At 49.1% G+C, this 13,626-nt stretch overlaps 1 protein-coding gene across 2 annotated transcripts in view; it reads right to left on the bottom strand.

The window, feature by feature from the left end:
- The window catches only part of ppp2r5c (protein phosphatase 2 regulatory subunit B'gamma), a 113,709-nt gene that overhangs the window by 21,957 nt on the left and 78,126 nt on the right, over nucleotides 1–13,626 (bottom strand). For both annotated transcript variants that reach the window (XM_033026521.1, XM_033026523.1), the window contains 2 exons: nucleotides 4,105–4,213; nucleotides 839–892 (listed from right to left, as the gene is read on the bottom strand). In XM_033026521.1, coding sequence (XP_032882412.1) covers nucleotides 839–892; nucleotides 4,105–4,213 — 163 coding nt within the window. The remainder of the gene's footprint in view (nucleotides 1–838; nucleotides 893–4,104; nucleotides 4,214–13,626) is intronic.

Below are 13,626 nucleotides of genomic sequence, written 5' to 3'. Positions count from 1 at the left end.
CTGTACTAATCTACACTGTACAAATATCTAATGACTTTGCCTCCAGTCGTCTGTGGCAATGTGTGGAATTCCACAGATTTCCACCCTCTGACTAAAGAAACTCCTCCTCATCTCCTTTCTAAAGGTATGTACTTTTAATCTGAGGCTATGGCCTTTGGTCCAAGACTCTCCCACTTGTGGAAACATCCTCTCCACATTCACTCTAACCAGGCCTTGGTGAGACCGCACTTGAAACACTGTGCTCAATTTTGGTCACCCTGCTACAGGAAAGACACCATTAAGCTGGAAAGGATGCAGAGAAGATTTGAGGATGTTGTCAGGACTCGAGAACCTGAGCTATAGGGAAAGATTGGGCATGCTGGGACTGTATTCCTTGGAGTGCAGGAAGCCGAGGGGGGGGGGGGGGAGTGATCTTATAGATGTGTCCAAGGTGAATGTGCATTTACCCTATCCAGCCTTTTTCTGAGTGTAAGGGAATCAAGAATTAGCGTGCACAGGTTTACGGTGGGAGGGGAAAGATTCTATGGGAACCTGAGGGAAAACTTTTTAAACAGAGTGTGGTGGGCATATAGAATGAGCTGCCAGGGGAAAGTAGCTGAGGCAGATAAAAAGCAATATTTAAAAAGACACCTGGGCCGGGTACATGGATAGGAAAGGTTTAGAGGGAAATGGGCCAAAGGGCCTGTTTCCGTGCTGTATGACTCTATGACCGAATAAAAAGTCTTCAAAACCATAATAATCATGAATCCCATTCATAAAGGAATATAATTTTTCCTCTTTAATTTAAAATAGTCTTCCAGGAAAGTAAACTTAGATTACATAATTAAGGTTAACTCACAGGTTCGGTAAGAGTGCTGTCTTTTTCTAGGAATTGCACCACACAGTATGCCAGCTGCATAAAGAGGAGAAACAGGTTTGATTTGATTTGATTTGATTCCTTTATTGTCATTCAGACCTTTCGGTCTGAACGAAATTACGTTGCCTGCAGTCATACACAATAATAATAAATAACAACACATGCAATAAACACAAATTAACATTCACCACAATGAGTTCACCAGGCACCTCCTCACTGTGATGGAGGCAAAAGTCTTAAGTCTCTGCAATGTGCATTGTTCCACTTGCAGCAAATGCTAGAGTAGCAGGTTTCTTTACTTTACAGCAGCTCTTATGCACAGTATGTTACTCCACCAGTGATTTCACATGGTGCAAGTTTAATGCCAAATCATAATCAACTACGCGTATTTTCATGATCTTTGCCAGATAATTGAGTAATTAAACCAGAAACACAGTTTTAGTACGTGCATATATTCAGCATTAAAATTGGAGAAAAGTTGTCAATAAAATCCAGTAATTTTAACTTGTTCAGATGAGAGTTTAGAGAAATTGTCTATTCATGCCAAAATACTGCCGCATATCAGCAGATGGCTACCAAATGAAACTATTTTTTTGTCAGCACAGTATGATGCTTTATTTTTATTTTTTCAGCATCGGAATGTTAATGCCGTCATTTGGGATTATAGGCAGTAGAAAGTAGATCTATTGAACTCTTCCCCTCCACAAATAATGTACAAAACTTATGAAACCAGCTGACTATTTACAAAACAGTGAGACCAAACAACTTTGCAACTGAAAACAGGAAATACACAAAGGACACAGGCAAGTTTGTTTTCCCCTGGTTTTTCCTTCCCTTTAGGAATATATAACATCCATTACATTGCAGAATTATGTAAGCCAAGCACTCATGCGACTGGCAATCAAATATGTTACACAGATCACTGGAATATGAAGCCATCCAAACATTAAGTTTCATCCTGCCACCAATTTCTTTCACACAATATGGCACACCTGTAGCATGCAATGTGGATAATTTGAGCAAGAAAGTAAATCCATCAATATTTTAAGCAGTGAAATGGAAGATTCTGAAATTTCACAAATTGCAAACTTGTGCAATAAGTGACATTTTTGCAAGGAAGAATGGCAAGAAAGAAAATTTAAGATTATGTGGTCATACATTAACCTTGGGGTCTACCGCAATAAAAGTGAAATGAGTGTCAATGCATGTTACAACCCGAGGCTGATAAACTAGCTGTGTTTTCACAATAGAGAACTGGCATAAAGCATTAGCTCCATTGTGGATATTTTATAAAGCACAATATTTTTAAATTAAATAGTTGTGCAGTTAATAATTTTGTTAGGCAGGTTAAATTATTTTCCTTTTAAGTTGGTGTAATTTTCACAGCAAATTTCAGAAACAAAAATCTTTTTGTTTTGTGAACGTTTTTCTTCCATCATACGTTTTATTTGTCGAACAAAAGCATCCCCAGTTTGATGCCAAAGCAATAGCAAGTTGAGAAGATATAACCTTGGCATCACGTACATCCTGATCTTCCTGGCCACGGTCGACAGCTCTGGTTCAGCCATTTAAATGGAAATTAATCTGACACTTCCACCCACTCATCACGTCTAGAACTTTCTGAGTGACGGATGCTGTCACTCTGCTCCTTGGAGTCCAGCAACGGAGCCTGTTCTTGCTAGGACTGCAGGGAAACTGCCTCTCCAATGCTATCAAACCATAGATCTGGCATAGAATGGAGATTCCCATTCATCTGAACTGGGATTCCCAACCAGAGCATAGAGAAGTTATTGTTTATGATGTGCATGTCCTTTAAAGCAAGCTCATGAATAAATCTTTCTTAGTTACTACTAATTAATAAATTACATCAAATGTTAGTTTTAAATGACTCCATATATCAAAGCCACGGTTCTGTGCCAATGTCAAAACCTGAGAGGGTTCCTGGGGTGTCACCCCATTTTCAGCCACACAAACTTTTCTCCTGTCTGGATCTCACCATCTCGCACAAGGGAAACAGTAACACAGAAAATAGGTGCAGGAGTAGGCCATTCGGCCCTTCGAGCCTGCACCGCCATTCAATATGATCATGGCTGATCATCCAACTCAGTATCCTGTACCTGCCTTCTCTCCATACCCCCTGATCCCTTTAGCCACAAGGGCCACATCTAACTCCCTCTTAAATATAGCCAATGAACTGGCCTCAACTACCTTCTGTGGCAGAGAATTCCAGAGATTCACCACTCTCTGTGTGAAAAATGTTTTCCTCATCTCGGTCCTAAAAGATTTCCCCCTTATCCTTAAACTGTGACCCCTTGTTCTGGACTTCCCCAACATCGGGAACAATCTTCCTGCATCTAGCCTGTCCAACCCCTTAAGAATTTTGTAAGTTTCTATAAGATCCCTCCTCAATCTTCTAAATTCTAGCGAGTACAAACCGAGTCTATCCAGTCTTTCTTCATATGAAAGTCCTGACATCCCGGGAATCAGTCTGGTGAACCTTCTCTGTACTCCCTCTATGGCAAGAATGTCTTTCCTCAGATTAGGAGACCTAAACTGTATGCAATAATGGTGGTTTTGAACATTGGGACATATTTCAAAAAACTTCAGCTAATTATTCTTTGCTAAATATTTTAATGTGACAAATCCACTTTACACAATTGGATCCAACTACATTTAAGTGTCAGTATCAGATCCACTCTAAAATTCATGCAGATAAATTCATAGATCACACCAGTGTGAACGACCAGTGTTGACAGTCCATTACAAAGTGAACCCGGGGCCAAATGCATATATATAAATACCAAAAATATAAAATGGTGCGGATTGCAAAATGCATTATAAGCAGATATTAAACTGCAAATGATCATTTGCGACTTTGAAAATTAGAATGGTTAAGTACTTGTGGAATAGTTCTGCTCAAAGTTCTCAAATATTACACACATACAAAAAGTCATCACAAAAACAAATATCACTAAATCTAGTATAAGTAGGCTCAAAAGACAACAGGATGCATTTCTGTATGGACATTGAGATATCCTCAAGAGTAAGATTAAAAGGATGACCTAAATAATCTTTTCCTCGGTTTATTAAAAAAATGAAACCACGCTTTGGAGTCAACATCACACTTTGACTTACACACAATGGATAAAATGAATTAACATGTAAACAGGTCTGACGAGAAATAGTAAATTCCTGCCTTCAAATATTTAAGAACCTCTACTTCAATAATTAACAAAATGTCAAATTACCTGTGGATGGTAGACACTGAGAGATTTTACTTTGTGAAGTGGTAACAATACTTTCAACAGGAAAACCTTGTGCTCTTCTTTTAATGGCAACGCAAATCCATTAATTATACTGAAGCAAAGAAAAAGAAAAAAAAGATTAGCTAATTAAACAATTTGACTATGACTGAAACAACAAGAATGGCTTATTACTCCATCTTTCTATCAGTAGACAAATAAAAAGAACAGCTGCAGAATCAACTCAGCAGAAAGTGAGATAATATCTTCATTTACACAATTACTTTGGGACAAAAATGTTAACCATTCCAAAGTACTAGTTTATAATACAATGGACTGAAAAGTGACACAGTTTACCGAGGAAAACATCTGTCATGCTGTGGATACAGTTACTTCATGCATTAGCAAAAACATAGGTCAAGGGTGCCATTTCATAAGGCGGCTCACAAGAACTTAATGATCAGGCGTAAAAGACTTGAGCTCTCATTAGAAACTTGCTCCTGATAAAAAGCAGAAAGTACAAATTAAAAAAGGTTTGCTGCAAGAATATAGTTTGGTAGAAAAAGCAAGATGGGAGCTGAAAAACCTTGAAAGAGATTGCAAAATAATTTCACTAGCTTAGTCAAGTAGAATTTGAATTCGTGAAATTTGGCCAGATGAGATGGAAGGGGGGGGGGGGGGCACAAAAAGCTGGAGTAACTCAGTGGGTCAGACTAGGGCCCTATACAACTACAGAAGGACCTCTGCTCAGAATAGGTGACGTTTCAGATAGAGTTCCTTTATTTCTGTTCTGGCCTGAGTAACATTTAATTCCAGCATGATCCCACCAACATCACCCCAGCTTTACTATGCCTGGCCAATGAAATCAAATACGGGCGACCCCCACATTGGGGGTCGCCCAGGGTTAGGGGTGAGGGAAGGAGCTGTTTTACCAGAAAACTGACTGTATGGACATTTTCCAGAACATAAAGCCATCATTTATACATGCATCAAGAAATAATAGTTGAAAACAAATTGAATTTATTTATTTATGTTTTTTTTCTCCTTATCTCAGCAGAACATTTCAATTATAAAACCTTCAAAGATCATTTAGGATGCTTAGTCTCTTAAAGCATATTCTGATATGAAAGAAATTAATTTTGTTTAATTAAAATTAATAATGTTATGATCCAAATTATGGGCTTACCCAATGCCACTGCAAATCTTAATGTTGTGGCGGAGACTCGCAGGAGTCCAGCCAGAAACTAGTGGGACATGAGTTGTGTGCACTAGACGTGTTTATTCTCTCCAATACAGCTCCCTACTCCTCACCGAACCGGACGGGACGCCGCACGATGCAGCCCGAACGCGTAGATACAATCCCACGCCCTGGGGGCTAGCTCGGTTTGGAAGAATCTCCAGGAGCCCGGGACGGCAGACGCCTGTGACAGGGTGGTTGAGCCACATGGACTGGCTCGCTCAGGTCCAAGTGGGCCGATTTCAAACAAGCCACAGACACCGTTTCACGCCGGCCTCCCATGTCTAACTCAAATGTAGTAGGCTCATGCCGCAGCACGCGAAAGGGACCTTCATACACGGCAAAGAAAATCTTACAGGCAGTCTATCAGCGGTAGTGGCACATGGGAAGGGGCCACTCTATGACGCGACGTTGGGATGGGAAACGGGGCGCCGACCCTCTCCTGCAAGCGGACCAGCACCGATGACGGCGGCTCCTGGGCCCCATCAGTAGCAGGGAAAAACTCCCCGGGGACGGTGAGCAGAGCACCATATATCAACTCCACGGAGGACGATGACAGATCCTCATTGGGGGCCGTCCGAATCCCCAACAGGACCCATGGCAACTCGTCCATCCACCCAAGGCCTGTGAGACGAGCCAGGGCGGCCTTCAGACAGCGGTGGAACCGCTCCACCAACCTATTCGACTGGGGATGGTACGCTGTCGCGTGGTGGAGCTGCGTCCCCAACAGACAGGCCATGGCGGACCAGAGTTCAGAAGTGAACTGGGTGCCCCGGTCGGACGTGATTTGAAGTGGAACCCCAAAGCGGGCAATCCAAGTTGCCACGAGGGCACGACCGAGTTGAAATGTCCATGAGCGGGATGGCCTCAGGCCACCGCGTAAAACGGTCAACCACCGTAAGCAGGTGTGATACACCCTGGGACGAAGGCAGTGGCCCCACGTTGTCCACGTGTACGTGATCGAACCGCTAGCGTGGCACTGCAAATTCTTGAGCGGGCGCCCGGACATGTCTATGCACCTTTGATGTCTGGCACAGGATGCACCCCGGGCCCAGCGAGCAACCATGCTTCCAAAGTCCGTGCCACATAAAGCTTGCGGCCACCATAGCGACCGTGGCCCGGATGGATGGGTGGGCCAGCCCATGGATCACCTCAAAGACGTGACGGCGCCAGGCCGCCGGAACGATAGGCCTCGGCTGACCCGTGGATACATCATAGAGGATGGAACCGGAGGGATCCAACGGCACGTCCTCAAGCACCAAGCCAGAGATCGCGGTGCGGTACGCCAGCATCTCATCATCCACCAGCTGGGCCGCCGCCAAGGTGGAGTAATCTATTCCCGAGGCCGGGTTAAGCATGGCTGCAATTGCCGGACAGGACAAAGTATCCGCCACGAGGATGCATTTCCCGGCGATTTTCCGGACTTTGTATACTTCGAAATGGCCGCAAGATGGCGCTGCTGACGGGCGGACCAAGGATCCGAACCCTTCGCGAAAGCAAAAGTGAGGGACTTGTGGTCCGTGAAGGCTATGAAGGAAAGGCCCTCGAGGAAGTACCGGAAGTGCCGTACTGCGAGGTGTAAGGCGAGCAACTCCCGGTCGAAAGCGCTGTAACGCTGCACAGCGCTCAGGTGATGGCTGAAGAAGGCGAGAGGCCCTTTACCGACTGTTCCAGAATGCCGCCGACCGCAGAGTCAGAGGCATCCACGGTAAGGGCTGTGGGGGCATCGGCCGACGGATGCACGAGCATAGTCGCCTGAGCCAAGGCCTCCATCGCACCTTCAAACGCCGCCATGGCGACAGCGTCCCACTTTATCTCCCGTTGCTTACCTGTCAGCAACTGGAAAACGCGACCGCAAAAGTTTGGCAGCCGCCGGAACGAACCGGTGGTAAAATGTGACCATCCCTACTAACTCCCGGAGACCACGAACCGTAGCAGGCCGATGGGAACTGACGGATTGCCTCAACCCTGTCCGGCTGTGTCACCCAATGCCCCAGGAAGTTGATGGCCAAAAGGCCGAATTGGCACTTGCCAGGGTTAATTACGAGGTCAAGGTCAGTGAGGCTCTGAAAGGGTGGACGCAGGCGGGCGTAGCGTTCCTCTCGCTTATCCAAGTAGACAACAGGAAGTCGAGCCCGCGCACCATGGTGTCCATCAGGCGCTGAAAGGTCTGCGCGGCGTTCTTAAGACTGAAGGGCATCCGCAGAAACTCGAACAACCCGAACGGGGTGATAATTGCCATCTTGGGGACATCCTCCAGTCGCACGGTGATCTGGTGATATCCCAGGACTAGGCCGATCTTGGATACAACCTAGCCCCGGCCAGATGTGCTGAGAAGTCCTTTATGTGGGGAATAGGGTAACGGTCAGCGCTTGTGGACTCGTTAAGGCGGCGGTAGTCCCCACAGGTCCTCCAGCCGCCGGACACCTTCGGCACCATGTGAAGCAGGGAGGCCCATGGGCCTCCATACTCCGAAATTCCGCCTTTGCTATGAGGAGCTCGCCAGGAGCGAACATATACGGGCGCGGGCGTGGAGCAGTGGACCCGATGTCATAATATGGTGCATTACACCATGCCTCAGGCTGGCCGAGCTAAACTTGGGGGTGATAATGTCCGGAAACTCAGCCAGTACCTGTGCGTAGACATTGTTCACCGCCGCTACGGGGTTGCCGACCGATGCGGTGGGCGCAGTGGAACGCAAGGAGATCTTCTCACAAGTTGACGCATGGAAGAGACGTTGGCCCCTCACGTCCATGAGGAGCGACTGCGCCCACAAGAAATCTGTGGCCAGCAGCGGTTGGGCCACGTCCAGGTGAAATGGCACGCGCCGAAAATGACATGAACTGTGCGGACCCATATCTGTGGATTGAACTGCTATTCGCGGCAGTTAACGGGGTGCCCCTCTTACCAGCACGAAGATCGAGTCCAGATGGGGGCAATGCGCTGACCCGGATCCGCCCCGGTGTCCACCAAGAATCTGAAGCCCGAGCGTCGGTCCCAGACATACAGTCGATGGATCCTGCCGGCCACTGTGGTGACTATCGGCAGCCGGCGCTGCCGATTCCCGGAAACGAACATGGCTGGCGGCATTGGCCGGCTGCTGAAACCCAGGCTGATGGTAAAAACACCACATTCTTCTCTTTGGATCTCCTGGGTCCTGTTCAGCCATCCTCCTCTCCTGTGCAACTTGTCTGGTCTGTGGCTTAGCCATCCTCCTCTCCTGTGCAACTTGTCTTGTCTGTGGTTCTTGTGAGCGTGGTCCTGGGTCGCTGGGCCTGCCAGGGCGACTGCTGCTGGTAGGTAAATTCAAAGAGCGGGCTGGGCAAGTGGTCACCCATGAGCGTGAGCATCTGGCTCATGAGGGCCGAGATCATCTGGTCGCCGAGCCCTCCCATGTTAAGGACCCGACAGGCGCGCTGCATTCGGCTCGGCCCATAGATCCCCAGCAGCAGCTCGAGGCCTGCGTACTTACCCGCTTCCGGCGGATTATCCAGGTAAGGAATGACCCGAACGGCCGACTGCTGGTCAATAGCGCTTACCACATAGTGATAGCGAGTCTCGTCCGCGGATGTAAAATTGGGATTCGGTCTGTCGAAACCAAACCCCCGGCTGCGAGGTCCAGAATGTAGGTAGCTTTAGGGAGACTGCGTCGAAGGTGACAGCGGTAGAATGCATTTTTTCAAATCTCCTTTCCAGGATTACACTCCTGGGCGTCGGGGGTCACCAATGTGGCGGGGACTCGCAGGAGTACAGCCAGAAACTAGTCAGACACGAGTTGTGTGCACTAGACGTGTTTATTCTCTCCAATACAGCTCCCTACTCCTCGCCAGACACAGGCGTGGCCCGGCCTTAAATACCAACTCGGGTACCGACTCCGTGCCTAGCGCCTCCCACACAAAGACGCCGCCCTCTAGAGCCGATGGTTCGTTGTGCCTTTGGGTTACCACCAGGTGCCGTCACAATGTTTTCAATCCTAGCTGAATTTCTCCCTTTAATATTACAAATGTAAAACACAGGTGCTTCAAAACAAGAGATATTACCTTGCATTATCAGCCTAAAAATGTCCTGCTCATAAAAAAAAATCTAGTGAAGTCTTTCTTGGAGAATATTAGAATAAAACAACCATCAAAAAGCTACAAATTCACTTATTGTTCTGGTGATACTGCCATGTGAAAATTATTTTTGTTCCACTGAATGGGTGTATTTGGTAGTACAGTACTTGAGAGAACAGGTGCACAACCTTTTATCCAGAGTTCCGGAAACCGAAAAGCTCCGAAAACCGGACATTTTTTCCAGGATGTCGTCGGCACACCAAAGCTCGCGTTTGGCGCCAAACTTGACCCGAAACGACCCACGGTCAACCCAGGTCTGTACTACTGTAGCGGTTGCCTCCTCCCCGGAGACCGGGGAGACACTTAAACATCTGTAAATCATTGCTTAAATGTTAGCCAGTTAGTTTGGAGGGCTTTTATGTGAAGGAGGGGGGGTGAAGGGGGAAACGTTAATTCTTAGTCCCCTACCTGGTCGGAGAGGCGGGGAGCGGGCAATGCCTTACCAGGTCGCCGTGCAGTAAGCTCCGGAGCGCTGTGGCCGCCGACTCCCAACATCGCGGAGCTGGGTCTGCGGGCGTCCGGCCGCGGGCGGCGCCGGTTGTAGCTCCGACCCCGGCAACTCTACCCCTGGCTGCGCTGCGCTCCAAATCCAGCGCGGCCCGCGGCCAGACGCCCGCAGCCCCAGCTCCGCGATGTTGTGTGTCGGCGGCCACAGCGCTCCGGAGCTTACCGCACGGTGACCCGGTAAGGCATTGCCCGCTCCCCGCTGGTATCCCAGCGCTGCGACGCCGCCGACTCCCAACATCGCGGAGCTGGGGCTGCGGGCGTCCGGCCGCGGGCGGCGCTGGATTTGGAGCGCCGCGCAGCCAGGAGTAGAGTTGCCGGGGTCGGAGCTCCAACCGGCACCGCCCGCGGCCGGACGCCCGCAAGCCCCCAGCTCCGCGATGTTGAGAGTCGGCGGCCACAGCGCTCCGGAGCTTACTGCACGGCGACCCAGTAAGGCATTGCCCGCTCCCCGCCTCTCCGACCAGGTAGGGGACTAAGAATTAAAGTTTCCCCCTTCACCCCCCCCCCCACCACATAAAATCCCTCCAAACTAACATTTAAGCAATGATTTACAATGATTCCCCGGTCTCCGGGGAGGAGGCAGCCGCTCCAGACTTTTCAAGCCTACCTAATCTACGCTAAAAATCTTCCATTCCGAAATCCGAAAAATTCCGAAATCCGAGAAGTGTCTGGTCCCAAGGCTTTCGGATAAAAGGTTGTGCACCTGTATAATAATTGCTTATGATACATGTTCCCATGTATCAAAGATCCCAGAAATTACACATTAATCCCGATTTTGGACAAATGTCTGATAAGTCATTATTGATCCACTGACACATTACGTTATTTTAAATTAAAAACTTAATAATTGCTATTCTGCAATTTATCACAATGATAGTGTATCACCGCATCACCAGTCGGCATTCGTAGCCCTGAAGTCCAAGCTCGCACGCACCCCGACTTTAACGTACTTTGACCTGAACAGGCCAATCGTCCTCACCTGCGATGCATCTCGGTTCGGACTCGGTGCTGCCTGCCTGCAGCTCCAGGACGATCGGCAGCTGCCTGTTTCCTATGCCTCTCGCACCATGACCCCTGCTGAGCAGCGCTACGCTCAGATCGAGAAGGAGCTCCTTGCCGTGGTGTTCGCATGCTCCAAATTCAAGGACTACATTCTGGGCAACACTTTCACCATTGAAACTGACCACCAGCCGCTGGTCTCTATCTTGAACAAGCCTATCCATGCGGCCTCCTCGCGGTTGCAGCGAATGATGCTGCAGCTCCAACGATTCACGTTCAACATTGTGTACCGCAAGTGCAAGGAAATGTTCGTGGCCGACACATTGTCCCATGCGCCGCTCCCTTCCGTTGCCCGCCATCCATACGATTCGTCTGACCTGATGGTACTGAATGTTAACATTGTTCCTTCTTGGCAGATGCAGTCCCTGGTCAAACACACTGCCGCTGATCCTGCCCTGCAACAGCTTGCGGGCGTCATCCGCCGTGGCTGGCCTGACCGACGCTCTTCCCTACCGGCCGGTGCCGTGCCCTACTTCCTGGTTCGGGTGCTGCACAACGGCGTGGTGGTGAAGGGTCACAAGGTCGTGGTGCCGGACGCTCTGCGTGATCACTACTACCAAACCGCACACAACGGTCACCCCGGGGTGGAGGCCACTTTGTCCCAGGCCCAAGCCCAGTTTTTCTGGCCGGGCATGATTCAGGAGATTCGTGACAGGGTCTCCGCCTGTGCTGCCTGCAACAGCCTACTGCCTCATCAACAACGCCAACCTCTCATGCAGCAGCCGGCTCCCGAGTTGCCGTGGATGGCTGTCGCCACTGACATCTTCGAATGGCGTGGCAAACACTTCCTGGTCCTGGTGGACTCCTACTCCAGCTGGTTCGAGGTGGACCAGCTGCCTTCCCTCACGTCTGCTGCCGTCATCGGGAAGCTTCGCCGCCACTTTTCTACCTTTGGTTCCCCGGTGACTCTCCAATCCGACAACGGCGGACAGTTTTCCAGCGCAGAGTTCGCCGCCTTCGCCACCCAATGGAACTTTCGCCACATCACCAGCAGCCCCGAGTACCCGCAGAGCAACGGCCTTGCGGAGCGCGCTGTCCGCAGTGCCAAGGAGCTGCTGGAACATTGTCATCTTGCCCATTCAGACTTCTATCTTGCCCTCCTCAACCTCCGCAACATTTCCCGGGACCCCGCACTTGGTTCGCCTGCCCAGCGCCTCATGTCCCGCACCACTAGACCCCCTCTCCCGGTTTCTCAGCAATCTCTAAAGCCCGCTGTCCGCAGCCCTGCCGCTGTCACGGAGCGCATCATCGAGAAACAGGTCATCCAAAAGCGCTCCTTTGAAAATCTTCCCGACTGCTTCCCCGTCTGTTCCCAGGCCAGGTTGTCCGGATGATGTCCACCTCCGGTCATCACCGGCTGGCCGTTGTCGTTGGCAACGCCGACTCTCCCCGGTCCTACCTGGTTAATTACGAGGGCACTGTGTACCGTCGGACACGCCAGCACCTGCTGCTTGTCAACGAGCCTGCTCCGCCTCCCGCGGACCCGTATTCGCCGCCTGTCCATTCCCCGCCGCCTGTCCATTCACCTCCGCCAGTCCATTCACCGCCGCCTGCCACTCCTCCTGCCCCTGTCACTCCTCGCATGCCACGGACTCTTCCCTCTCAGCTCATGGTGCCCAGCCCACGCGGTCCTCTTTCTCCGTCTTCACCTGCTGAGGTGCCCGTTCCTTCACCCCGTTCTCCTCCTTCCCCTGGGCGTTTGTCTCCCGGTTCTCCCATCTCTGTCCCTGCCCCCGTTCCTGTAGCTCCTGCGGTGGAAGGGGAAGGCGGGTTGCGCACCCGCTCTGGGCGTTTGGTCAAGCCGCCTGTCCGGTACGGAGTGTGCGAGTAGTCTGCTTCATAATGTTTTCCAACTGTTTCTGGTTTGCCTCTAGCGTATGAGCCGTGGTCGCTTTGTTTCCAAGAGGAAGGATGTAGATCAGTGCATGCTCCTTTAACATAGTGACCTCACCACTACTAACCACTCCCCATTGTCTCCTGTATAATTGTAGCTTCCCCGCCTCTAGCTCGCTCTCTAGTCCCAGTGATGACCACGGACAGCTAGAGCACAATGTGTGTAATGACTTAATAAAGATACTTAGTAAGAGACTTTGTGTGTCGAACAAGTCCTTCTACAGATAGTAGTTTTCAATGAATGTACCATTAAGAGTAGTCATCAAGCCGGAGTAATTAAGAATGTGAACTTTTGAAAATTGACTGCACCAAATATCAAAAAATATTTAACACAAATTAATGAATAAGGTTCTTCAGACTCCAACATGTTTCAGTCAAACTCAACTTGCCAGCTGTTTAAGTGTAAAAACTATTGGCAATTTACTGGCTAAAATTTCATAACGTTCATGAAATATGTATGCGGTATAAATGTTAATGAAAAACTGCTTGGTTATGATGCCATCATCATTGTTGTGAAGGAATTAACACTCAGCTGCAGATGAAGAATGATTAATTAATGTGCTAACAAGATAAATAATTGCATTTGTATATGGCCTCTCACTTTCAATCATTTCAAGGTGCTGCTTTGATGATTATATTGCTTTTGGAAAACTTCCAACTCTTAGGTAGGCAAGAACAGCAGATGGCAGGCAGTAATTACCTGACATTAATTTTGTGTCA

The sequence above is a fragment of the Amblyraja radiata genome, chromosome 9 (assembly GCF_010909765.2).
Source record: "Amblyraja radiata isolate CabotCenter1 chromosome 9, sAmbRad1.1.pri, whole genome shotgun sequence".
Lineage (NCBI taxonomy): Eukaryota > Metazoa > Chordata > Chondrichthyes > Rajiformes > Rajidae > Amblyraja > Amblyraja radiata.
This window is presented reverse-complemented; position numbering and strand designations above follow the sequence as displayed.